Below are 13,322 nucleotides of genomic sequence, written 5' to 3'. Positions count from 1 at the left end.
CTTTAGCCCTTGCTAAAGTTCATTTGTATGTATTATAGAGCTATTATACTTGAAGGGGATCACTCCCTAAGTGATATTGTGTACTTGCTAATACCTAGATAAATATCATAAGTTCTTTCTTTTTCTCTTTTACTTATAGGGTGAGGATTGAATAAATGCCATGGAGAGCAAAATCCTCGACTACGAGTACCGGATCAGTGGTAAGTTTACCTTACTATGGTCCATATGTTTAGAACCCAATTTCTGTACTTGATCTCGTGAGTATTTATGGTTTTGATAATCTTCAGTACAATCGTAAATAAAATGCAGTGGCTCTTAGTGTACCCTAAAACATATGAGTGCCCCCAAGTGACCCCCTAGGATACTATTGATTGCAAAGTAATGGACAGCTGCGAATGGTAACACAACAAGGTTATAACATGCCCTCCATCTCTCCATACACATTTTAGTCATACCAAACCACACACTGATATTCCTCCTTTTCCCAGAGAACAAGAAAGATAAACATGTCAACTCTGCCCTAAACCCGGGCCTTGATGATTGTTGGTGCTGAAAAAAATGTTGATCCTATCCATAGTGGCTGTGAGCTGATACATTTTACACCCTTTCAAGTCACTTTTCAAGTAGCCTTTAAATTCAAGTACCACTTTGAGGTCCAACAATGTTAGATACAGAAAAACGATTAAACCTGGGCTTTGATGATTATTGGTGCTGAGCAAAATGTTGATCTTATCCGTAGTGGGACTAAAGATGGACAACATACGCAATGTATATCCTGGTATCAGGAGCTGATACATTTTACACCAACAATGTTAGATTCAGAAAAACGATTGTTTCCACCATTCAGCCATTGTATCAGGAATATTTGTAAAAACAAATAACTGATCAGCCCAGATCTCACCCTAGATGACCTGCAAGATGGACTTCGAGTATAAGAGCGAGTAGGCATTGTTCCCAAATCTCACCATGATATTTTCAGCATGCCCTCCTTTTATGCCCTTTGTGTCCATTTTGTATTACAACAATAACAACTTATATATTATTTTCCAGTGATCAGAAGCCCCCCAGGATGGGAAATAGGCATCTACATTGCTGGTGCCTTGACTCTACTTGGTGTAACTGGTCTGTACCTCTGGAAACTATATAAATCAGGAAATTACCCATCGCCTTCTCCGTTCCCCAACTACGACTATCGATATCTCAAGCAGAAATATGGAACTTCCTACTCCGAAGTAAAGAAAAAGGTAACTGGATCTAGTGCCGACAGACTGAAGTGTTTAAACCGGAGTCTGACAGGCAAACGTTACGATGATATATTAACAGTCTCTTAATTAGGTCTATGCGGCTCCTGTTGCAAAAAAAGCCAAGTGGCTATTAAAGGATGGCAGTTTATTTTAAAATAGCCTCTTTCATAATCTCTTGTCTCATTATGATATTGGTTCGTGTCACTATTTATCTTCAACTGCAGAAAGGGTTTCAGTAGCACGGCTGGTCTTTTTCCTTTCAACCAATCAAGATAATAACGAGCTAAAATATCCTCTCCAGCTAGAAATATGTTTGAGCATTCACAAAAGGAAGCTGTTTTCATATACAGGTATGGGATCCGTTATCTGGAAACCCATAATCCAGAAGGCTCTGATTTATGGGAAGGCTGTCTCCCATAGACACCATTATAATCTCAAATAACTCAAATTTTTAAAAAGTATTTTCTTTTTCTCTGTAATATTCAAACTGTACAGTGTACTTGAGCCCAACTAAGATATAATTAATTCTTATTGGAGGCGAAACCAGCCTACTGGGTTTATTTAATATCTTAATGATTTTTAAGTAGACCTAAGGTCTGGAGATCCAAATTATGGAAATATCCCTTATCCAGAATATCACAGGTCCCAATCATTCTAGATAGGTCCCATACCTGTAGTAACAAAATTTAAGGGAGTGAAATATTCCCAAAAAAAACATTTATATATACCATGCTTGCTTATCTAAATCACTATCCATTGAAGGCCACAGACTGGAAAGAAGGTGAAAGCATACTGTATTCCTATGCTGTTGCTTCCTTATAGTCTCCAGTTTTGTGTGTCCATAAACAAATTATTAGACTGCAGGTTTGTGATATAAGAGAAGGGAATTCAGACCACAGGCATTTTGTCAGCAAGGCTTGAGCTCCAATCAGAGCACTGGGAGAAAGTGTGGAATGCTCCTCTTATTTATTAAATTATACACAACATGCAGTACAAAATGAATGCAAACTTGCTCCCCTGGGCACTATAGAAATTTTTGCAATTACAATAAAAAACTCAAATCTCAGAAATCACTAAAAATATAAAAATAAAAATATTTTAAAAATGCAAAAGTGCTCAATAGAGCACTCAGCATAAGTCTACATTCATTTTCAAGGTTGGACTGGGATGCGTGAGACCCATACCCCTCTTGGGCCCCTGTTGCCCAGTCACCAGCCCAGTAACAATAACATTGTAGCCTCAAAGATTGGGGTAGAGCAGTGCTAGTGTGGAATGTTTCCCTTTAAAGAGGGTTGCTAGATTAGAAGCTGGAAAAAACTATGTTGTACTCACCTACACATAGCATGCATGTGAAACAGATCTACATTATACATTTCTTTTCCAACCAGTGGTCTGAGAACTTATGTTGGCTCGGGTCAATGCTGACCCCAAAGATCACTGCTGAGGATGAAATATCTGCAATAGTAATGAGCAGTGGAGAAAAGTAGACAGCAGTGACGAGGATCAATATTATGGAAAAGCAATGCTTTCTTGGATCAGTGGAGGAGTTCTTTATCGACTGAATTATGAAGCCTAGATAGGGTTTGTGACCGAGTCTGAAAGGCAGAATTGTGTCTCAGCAGATTGCAGTATAGAATTATTGAAGGCCTGTTGGACATTATAATGGAGAATGGGCCCTGACAGCCCTCCCCATAAAGAGTTCCATCCATTATGCGCTCTGCTATTTACATCAAGGTCTCACGCAAGAGTCATGCTTCTCCTGCCATTAAACCCGAAGGGTGATTGGATGTGCCGGAGGCTCTTACATTACATTTGACTGGGTTGTAGGTATCTAATGTACCTTAGTAGGTAGTTACTTTGGTGGGGAAATGGTCAGAACACCCTGGGGCATATATATAAATTGTTATATTCTGTATATATCTATTATGTGATTTGTCTTCCCCGTACTGTATATTGTACTTTTATCCCGAACCAAATCCTGGATTTGGTGCATCCCTTATTATAAGAATTCAGTGTGTATAGAAATGAGAAGTAGTATTGGAGCCCAAGGCATTCTACTTGCCCGGCATCATTCCTGACCATCCCGTCCTGACGATTGCTCTTCTGCCAATTACACACACCCTTTCTGCTACACCCAAGGCATGTGCTTCACCTTCCAACCCCTAGTTCCAGCCTTTGCAGCAGTTGGTCAGCTTTAAAATAAACATTAGACCAAGGGCTTGCCTTTATTTTCTTTTAGCAACTGGTCATTTTAAACATAGGTTTGTTGTAGGGCTGGTAGGGATTGTACAGAATGAATATGGGGATATGTGGGGCATTGCATATATAGATGTGCCACAAGGTGCCGCTCATTGGTTTCCACTGAAGCTATCAACAACAGCTTAAGTGTTAAAGTCTTGATCAGTAGCACCTTCATTTTTATTTTTGTAAAAAGGCTCCATAGACATAGTTAATACATCTTCTTAGTTCAGAGAAGTTTGCTGTTGGGTCCTGGAGTGTTTTAGAAGGAAAAAGCAGGGCAGACGCTCCATTTTACTAGTCCATCTCACATATTGGCGATCGCATTGGGAAGGTTGTCCTGTAATTAGATGTTGAGGAAGAACATAAAGCTGAAAAGCTACTTGCCTATTGAAGGAACTCCCAGATGGGCTAAGGCTGGTATCTGCTGCTACAAGGAGCAGGAGGAGGACCAAGAGAAATCCCTATAAAATTCTATATTTTCCTTCTCTTTACAGGGAAAGCCTTCTGCTGCCAAACCTGCAAATATTAATGATACCTATGAAAGTGTCAGTGAGTTTGGCCCCATAGAGCTGATTAACAAAGATCTTGAAATGACACCTTATGGAACGCTAAAGAAGTCTGTCTCTATTGACTCGCTCAGCTCTATTTCTTCCATTGGAAATAACTTTGGCCAAGACGTTACAGTTGGACAGATTGAAGTGACCATGGACTATGATGTCTACTCCAACACTTTACATGTTGCTTTAATACAAGGAAAAGACTTGCTTGAAAGGAAAGAAGATGGGAATTTCGAGTCTTGTTTTGTGCACATCAGTCTTCTCCCAGATGAGCAAATTGTTGGCATCTCCAGGGTAAGTCAAGATTTCTATCTCATTGGCATAGTTACATAGTTCATTAGTTCATATTGGTTGGAAAATTTAAAAGTCCATCAAGCTCGACCCTGGTTTATGGGGTTACTGACCTCACTGACCAGATAATATTTCACCTTTTAAACTGGGCAGCAGCTGAGCAGAGCAAATGGTTCCACAAACCACAGAAATATAAAATAAATACCAACTGTATTTCTTAGAACATTACTTCATCTAAGACCAAGGATCAAAAGTAACTCCAGCACACGTAACTTCAGGAATCCCTTGAGTAAATTACGTATGCTGGAGTTACTTTTGATCATTGAATCGTGGAGGGGCCCTCCTCCTATACTCCAGGCACCGTACGTAATTAATGGAGAGGCCACGTGTGCGTGTGCAACTTCTTGCCTAAACAAGACCATGGAGCCAGATTTAAACAGATAAACTGGGATTCTATTTGGAGGATTATTTTGCGCAGCCACTGGTTCTGCAGAGTTGGAGAAAGTTTATATTAAACAATACAAAAACTATAAAATCCACATTAGATTACATGACAACACAGGACCCAGTGCAGTCTGCATATTCTGATTATTAATCAGTCTTGCTGTATCGGCTTCTGGCAGATATTATTTGACTTATGCTGTTTTGGTAATTTATGACGATCCCTAAGCAGCCCAGACCACACTGAGCATGTGCACAGTCTTGGTCTTGCAAAGATGTTTAACAAAGTTACAAGATGGTGACCCCCTGTGGCCAACTTTGAAAGCATAAATCATTTGTTTGATTAGGCTTGTGATGCAGTAAATTCATGTTTATGTTACAAAATACAGCATTTCTAGCCTTATTCTATTTTAGACTTTATTCCCCCTTTAAGGCACAAAATGTCTCAATGTCCTAAATATATTGATATTGGGTTGAGTGCAGAGGACCTCTTGTATTTGTCTATGTACTTTAGTATTCCCAAGTTATACCCAGATATACAGTAAATCATTCTGTGGGAACATCTAGTGTCGGACTGGGACACCAGGGGCCCACCCAAAAACCTTTGACCAGGGGCCCACTCTTAGTACTATTATTCTTCCTCTACTCACTCAACTTCTATTCTCCTACTCTCTTTTCTTTACATACTATAATCTATTATTTAATCTATTTAGTCTCTTTGTTCTCATAGAAATAGGGAATGGCCATGAAATAGGCCAAATGTTTAGCAGCATGAGGCCCACTGACACCTTGGCCCACCGGGACTTTTCCTGGTATCCTGGTGGGCCAGTCCGACACTGGGAACATCACACAATCCTTGCTAGTTGTGCCACAGAGAAGCAATATTGTGTGATGAATCTGTGTTGGACGGGAGTTCCGTGGTTAAACATGTTTGGCCTTTTCAGTTCTTGGCATGTGAGTCTGACCCCATCTGTTCAATCTATCTTCCGGGCATGGGTCCCAAACTACAGCGTGAGGTGAGCTTTGATGTAGCATGCACAGATTTATATAGAAAACGTGTTAGAATAGAGATCTGATATGGCTGCTCTTTTTTAGTCTTTTCAGTTAATCTTATATGTTGTATTTAGTACACACTAAAGCTGGCCATAGACGCAAAGATCTGATAATACGAATTGAGGATTCGTACGATTTTCAGACCGTGTGTGGAGAGTCCCGACATTTTTCGTCCGGCGGAGATAAGTCGTTTGGTCGATTGGACAGGTTAAAAGATTCCTGTCGGCTGCTGATAATATCTCTGCGTGTATTGCCGATTGTAGGATTTTCAGAGGGAGACTGTCACCAGCTTTGTCGGACATAACTGTCGTATGATTGCTGACAGGGGCAGAACATCGGCTGATCTGTTATTTTCTACTTTATTTGATCTGAATGGTTAGTGGCAGGTCGAGAGATGGGGAAGTCCGATCGTACTTTGATTCGTACGATCGGATCTTTGCGTCTGTGGCCAGTTTAAGGCTCACTTACTATTGTCCCAGGCAAAAGAGCACTAAGGGGTGCAAAGCCGAGCCCATTAGACTCTATGCATGCGATAATAGCAGGTTAATGCAGGGCCATTGGGACACGGGAAGAAACCTCAGTGGGTCCCACCAAGGCTGGCCTAGGCCCACCTAGGATCTACAGGGCAAGAAAGCATTTAAACGTTACATTTTTAAGGATTTGTGGGGCAGGGGAGAAGTTTATTCATGAGCAGCGGTCAGCACCAGGCAGTGAAAGTGCATTGAGGGGTGTAACTACAGAGGAAACAGACCCTGCAGCTGCAGGGGGACCCAGGAGGTATCGGGGGCCCCATGAGGCACAAATAATGAGCGATTTCAACATATATTGGTAAAACAGGACACGGATCCGTACACACTCACAATTATTTGCAGTCGGGGAGTTTAATGGGCATGTAAAGGCAAAAAAAATAAAATCCCATTTTTACTTTCTTTAATGAAAAAGAAACCTATCTCCAATATACTTTAATTAAATAATTGTGCACCATTTTTATTAAAAACCTGACTGTATTTACTTCCTTCATTCACTGCTTTGGATAGGAATTGTGCTTTGGATAGGAACTCTGCAGGGAAACAATCATACTTATGAACAGCAGGGGGAGCCCTTACTTCCCAGCCATGCAGAATTCAAGCAGCTTTGTTTGTTTCCTTGTTTTGATCATTTATGACGATCCCTAAGCAACCCACACCACACTGAGCATGTGCACAGTCTTGGTCTTGCAAAGATGTTTTACAAAGTTACAAGATGGTGACCCCCTGTGGTGAACTTTGAAAGCATAAATCATTTGTTTGATTAGGCTTGTGGTGCAGTAAGTTCATGTTTATGTTTAGCATACAAAATACAGTATATCTAGCCTTATTTTATTTTAGACTTTACTTTCCCTTTAATATGAGGATGAAGGGAGGGGCGGATGAAGGGAGGCCCTCCTGAAATGTTGATACCGTTGGTAGCATAATAAATCGGGTAAGCTCCCGACTGCAAATACTGGCCATTGCCGGTGCAAGCTGTGCTCTACACCTTACATCAGATTACACTGATCTCTTCTCCAGGCGTTTACAATCCTAACTGGTTGCTAGGGTTAATTACCCTGGGCACCAGGAAACAGTCATGAGTCTATTTGTCAGAAGAATAGCAGAGAGCCTGAAAATAAAAATAAAATAAACAATAAAAGACACTGACCATTTTTGTTGTTACTGGGGTCAGCGACCACCCCCCCCCACACACACACCCAGGCCAATTTCACCTGCAGACTGGAGATCATTTATAAAATACCAACTGTTAATGGGAAGATGAACTTTCCCTTTAAAATGCAACAATCAGCATTAAAAGAGTATATCTATAATGCTGCAATAATCTTGCTATGTACCATAGTTTGTGTTCTTACTGTTATAGATGCCCATTTTATCCTATTGTGTTTCCTACCCACCCACACATCTCCCTGAAGGTTATAGAACTCTGCAGCAGAAGAAGAAATTCAGAAATAATAACAATAATAAAGCGAAAGGTCTGAATCATATCACCGAGCAGCGGATTTAGCCTCGGGGGCTTCAGCTTGCCAGGATTCCGGCATCCCAGGGCGCAGCGTGGGTGTAACTGCTACAAGCTTCATATCGGAGCTGCTCATTAAAAACGACAACACAAAAACTGGGATGTCTTCCTTTTTGTCAAGCCAGAACCTTTTAATTAAAGGGCGACTAAACCCTCAGATTTACCCGCAGAATTGTATAGAGTATAGCAGAATACCTACACTAGCACATCTCTGTACATGAGATATATATATATATATATATATATATATATATATATATTGTGGCGGGGGCCCATGCGAGTGGCAGAGGTGGAGTCTGGGGCCTGTGTGGTTGATGGAGGGGGGGCAGTAGCCCGTTGGAGTGGTGTAGGGGGGGGGGTTGGGCCCGAATTTGCTTTTTTATTCTTTTTTTTAGAGCAATCTGGCTGCATGGGGTCAACAGCATCAGTCTCTTTTTACATTACATTACCCCCTGACTGTTTTCATTAAGGCATTAACCACATGTCCTTTGTAAAAGAAATATATTGTAATAACTTTAAAATTAAAAAAAGAAATTTACATTATTTTTTTCTTTTTGTTTTCATGATGTTAGCGGTGTTACACTGCTCTTATCATGAATGTGCAACAGGAGCTGTTTTAACAGTGAGAAGATGAAGCAGGTGGTGCTCACACCCCTTAAAAGAGAACTAAACCCTAACAATGAGTATGACTAGCAATGTCATATTTTTATATATTGATTATACTGAACCAGACTCAAGGTTCAGCATCTCTATAGTAGTAATGATCCAGGCTTTAAAACTTGTCACAGGGGGTCACCATCTTGGAAAGTGTCTGTGACACTCACATGCTCAGTGGGCTCTGAGCAGCTGTTGAGAAGCTAAGCTTAGGGGTCGTCACTAATTATCCAGCAGAAAATGAGGTTGGACTGTAATATAAGCTGATGCTACAGGGCTGATTATTAAATTCTGATGGTAATTGCACTGGTTTCTGTGCTGCCATGTAGTAATTATCTGTATTAATTACTAATTAGCCTTATATTGTGACATTTCTATTCTATGTGTACTGTATATTGTGAGTGGATCCCTAAGCTCAGTAAGTGACAGCAGCACAGAGCATGTGCAGTGAATCAGCAGAAAATAAGATGGGGAGCTACTGGGGCATCTTTGGAGACACAGATCTTTACTGCTAAAGGGCTGTTACATAATATATAACATACTGTATAGAAACACAGAGAGAGCAAATGAAGAGTTCTCAGGGGACTTTTTGCAAAGTAAGGTGGGAGTACAGAAGCACCCCTGGATTTTGATAGCATAAGGCTCTGTCATAAGCTGCACATATTTACATGTATCTGCAAGAAGTTGTGAAATCAGCACAAAAAAACATCCCTTGGATTTAATTGAGGGAAAGTCTCCAACGACCAATGTGCTGTTCAATAAGTCTCACATTTGTCACAGTTTCAAGGGAAATTGGATATTATCCTGTTATCTGTGTAGTTGCCTTCCCCTGAGGAATCTGCAATTGACAGCTGCTTAAAGGCTGGAGAGGAATTCTAAGCATTTCAGATTCATGAAGAAAAAAGGGGGTTAAAAATGTTACTGCATCGGTCTGGGCACTTGGGCTGCAGAAATGTAGGGCAATACAGCAATAAGAACAAACCTGGGTTGTTGTACACATGAAGCAAAATGCTTTGACAAAAGGACAGAGCTGTCTATCTTTTCTTTGCTGTGCAATGATTCCTTTATTGAGCCAGATTTGCCTCAAAAATGGCGAACGTTTCGGGGGGGGGGGTCTACACCTTCGTACACAAGAAGCACATATTTAGTAATGAATAGTAGCCGCGTAGATAAAGCTTCAGAGGGTCCATACCCATCCCTCTCTACATCTCCTGCCCACTTGTGTCCCCCACTCTCGCTGCGAGTACAAAGTAAGTAAGAAAGTGGCCAAACCCAGTGGTCCAGGACCCCCCTCTGTGATGTCCGCTTCCTCTATTGGTACACCACTGATGCATAGAATCAATCAGACAATTCCTTTGAATCTGGGGCATTTAAAAGGGATATAAAGGCAAAAAAAGTAAAATCCAATTTTTACTTTCTTTAATGAAAAAGAAATCTATCTCCAATATACTTCAATTAATAAATGTGTACCGTTTTTATAAGAAACCTGACTGTATGCAGTGAAATCCACCCTTCGTTTTACTTGTTCTGAGTACTTCAGATAGGAAACTGCAGACGGTCCCTAACTGCTCTGCAGGGAAACTGATCATACTTTCAAACAGCAGGGGGGAGCCTCGAGCAGATTTGTTTGTTTCCCTATAAAGCAGTCTGCACATTCTGCTTATTAATCAGTCTTGCTGTATTGGCTTCTATGGCAGAATTTTTTTTTACTTGTGCTGTTTTGATCATTTGATCCAACTGAAGCCGGGACCACACTGAGCATGTGCGTAGTCTTGGTCTTGCAAAGATGTATAACAAAGTTACAAGATGGTGACTCCCTGTGGCCAACTTTGAAAGCATAAATCATTTGTATTATTAGGCTTTTGGTGCAGTAAGTTCATGTTTATGTTTAGTATACAAAATACAGCATTTCTAGCATTATTTTATTTTAGACTTAGTTTCCCTTTAAGGCTGTGTTTTTAAACTCCAGAAAAACCAAACCACCTGAAAAGGTCCTATCTGCCATTACCCCTAGGGGACGCAAGTAGGGAAGCCTTTTAAGGAATTTTATTTCCCCTTTTAGCATGAATATATACCCTTTGCAATGCAGTGTTTTCACCATGTGTACCCTACTTTGTTTTGACAGATACAGAGAAATGCATATTCTGTCATGTTCGACGAGACATTTTCTATCCCGCTTGACCCGCTGGCGCTGGAAGACAACAGCTTGAAGTTCTCCATTTTTGGAATCGACGGGGACGATAAGAACGTCAGCACTGGAGTAGCAGAGCTGAAGCTGTCAGACCTAGATCTGGCTCTGCGCCCATTTAATACGTGGATATATCTGCAGGATGTCAACAAGGTTAATGTCCATGTAGAAGGCACATTGGCGCTCAGTGTCGGACTGGTACACCAGGGGCCCACCCAAAAACCTTTGTTCAGGGGCCCACTTTCAATACTATTATTCACTCAAATTCTCTTTTCTTTACATACCATAATCTATTATTCCATCTATTTAGCCTTTTTGTTCTCATAGAAATAGGGAATGGCCATGAAATAGGCCAAATGTTTAGCAGCATGAGGGGCCACTGACACCTGGGCCCACCGGGACTTTTCTCGGTATCCCGGTGGGCCAGTCCGACACTGTTGGCGCTTACAGCTTAAGGGTTGAATTGGGTCAAGACTGGGCAAATGTGTATCTGGACAGTAACCAGCTACAGATTGAACAATGAAAGCAAAAATGTTATTGGTTGCCTGGGTAACTGCCCACTTTTGACATTTGAGCCCAGTGGGTACAAAATTAGTCTTCACTTATAACCAGGCTACTCATAATCACAGGCAAAAAGAACAATGAAACCAAAAAATATGACAAGATAGAAATAAAACTCTGGTTCCCAAATGTGGGGTGGTGAGGGCTTACCATAAAGACGTGGAGAGAATGTCCATTTGTTTTCCTAAATACACCCAATGCACAGCTTAAAGGTCAATTAAGAAGGAATTTGATGTCAAATTCTCTTGAAATTAAATATTCTTGGTCCAATATCTGAATGGCTGATACTCCAATATTTTTCTACATGAATTACCTTGTTATGAGCTAATGGGAGCCCTGGTCAAAGGTTGGTCGTTCAAGGGCGACTTGAACTGAAAAAGTCCAACAACTGCCACTCGAGGGCTTCCTGTGATTTTTATTTGCTCAGTTAACAGTATAGTAAAAAAGAAATTCTTGTTTCTATTGAAATATTGATTGAAATGATCTGTCGACTCTTTCTCGCGTATTATTTTGACAGGAGAATTGTTGTAGAAATAAAGGAGGCAATTCCCATGGGGGCTGTCTGTAAGCCGCACAGCCCGGCAGCAATCTCAGCTGTACAGTAGGCAGTTTAGAAACAAGATTGTTGGGGGTGAGGAAAAGCAGTCCACTCTCATCTAGCGAAATCTAGCACCATACCAAGAAGCATCCCTCAATATCCCCAAGCATCTCCCAGCCTGGACTCTGACATTATGGGGGCCAAAATGTTGTATGTTCTGTTCTATTTTCTCTAAAATATTTCTTCTCAAATGATTCAGATTCTTCTGTAATTCAAAAATACACCCACTACATTCCTGCCATGTTCCCATCTTCAATGGGTCCAGATTGGAGCTGCAGACCATACACACCAACATTTCAATTTAAAGCGGACATGACTTTTTTGTGCCCCCTAGAACTACAGAATAGGAATCCTCAAGAGTACACAGAACAGAAAGGAATCATCTTACATCACTTTGGGCAGTTGTCCTAGAGGACTTGCACAACATTTTACTGTGCAGTGTTGCTGTTGGAGGCCATATATGATGGGGTAGGACTACATCGCCCATCAAGCTTGAACCCTTAATATGGGAGGAGCAACTCTGCTAGAGGAGCTTTATGCTGCCTGTAGAAATTGCCCACCTGCTCCACAACGCCATTTTTCTATGTACCAAATAACCTCTGCCACTACAACTTGAGACTATCCTGTCCAAAAAGGGACCAATGGGAGGCATGTTATACAGTATAAATGAACAATGTAAAAATGGGTAATAAAAATAAGAATATAGCTACATTATATACTGTAGAAGCACTACTACATGGGAAAGGTGAATGACCCAAACATTTCTGACCATATGCATGTCTTTCAGGCTACAGATACTGTAGGAGAGATCCTCCTGTCACTCAGTTATCTCCCGACTGCTGAACGACTCACGGTTGTCGTGGTTAAAGGGAGGAATCTGCTCTGGACCGAAGGAAAGACCACTGCAGGTATGGAATCTTCCATGAATATAGGACTGTAACTATAAACAGGAGTCCATAGTCCTTGGCCGACCATCAACGTGGGTTGTAGATCACAAAATAATTAGAAACATTTTTTTGTGCTTAAATTTCTCATTTTTTCCTACATTTATTTCAGACTTTCAGTGGTTTTTCGAGTTATTTGCAAATGTCATTGAGAGTAACATTTGTCCATTTCTGTTCTCTGCACAGCTGCTTTTGACTACTGAAACAGTATATTTAAGTGTAAAAAGCATGAAAGGCAGTGTGGGAAATGGAGTCTTTGTTGGAAAAGAGTTAAAGTTAATTTACTAATTGGATGGTAGGGTGCATAGTATTGAAAACAGGCACTCCACAATGGAATGCAGAGAACAGGGATGCATTGAACCCTGCTTTTCAGCATTTGGCCAAATCCAGGAGGTTCAGTATTTGGTCCCTTCTTCTGCACTGGTGAAACTGGCACTTAGATCCGAATTTCCAGTCCAACTCCAAGTGCAGGGTTTTGCCAGACCCCTGACACAAAAATTACAT

General features: G+C 40.9%; 1 protein-coding gene across 4 annotated transcripts in view; it reads left to right on the top strand.

The window, feature by feature from the left end:
• The window catches only part of syt12.L (synaptotagmin 12 L homeolog), a 43,399-nt gene that overhangs the window by 19,664 nt on the left and 10,413 nt on the right, over nt 1-13,322 (top strand). For all 4 annotated transcript variants that reach the window (XM_041589945.1, XM_041589947.1, XM_041589946.1 and 1 more), the window contains 5 exons: nt 140-200; nt 1,051-1,244; nt 3,980-4,336; nt 10,653-10,868; nt 12,662-12,782. In XM_041589945.1, the coding sequence (XP_041445879.1) occupies nt 161-200; nt 1,051-1,244; nt 3,980-4,336; nt 10,653-10,868; nt 12,662-12,782 (928 nt within the window). In that variant the 5' untranslated portion in view covers nt 140-160. The remainder of the gene's footprint in view (nt 1-139; nt 201-1,050; nt 1,245-3,979; nt 4,337-10,652; nt 10,869-12,661; nt 12,783-13,322) is intronic.

The sequence above is a fragment of the Xenopus laevis genome, chromosome 4L (genome assembly GCF_017654675.1).
Source record: "Xenopus laevis strain J_2021 chromosome 4L, Xenopus_laevis_v10.1, whole genome shotgun sequence".
NCBI classification, from domain to species: Eukaryota; Metazoa; Chordata; class Amphibia; order Anura; family Pipidae; genus Xenopus; species Xenopus laevis.
The sequence above is the reverse complement of the archived record's forward strand: the minus strand, read 5'-3'. Positions and strand labels throughout refer to the sequence as shown.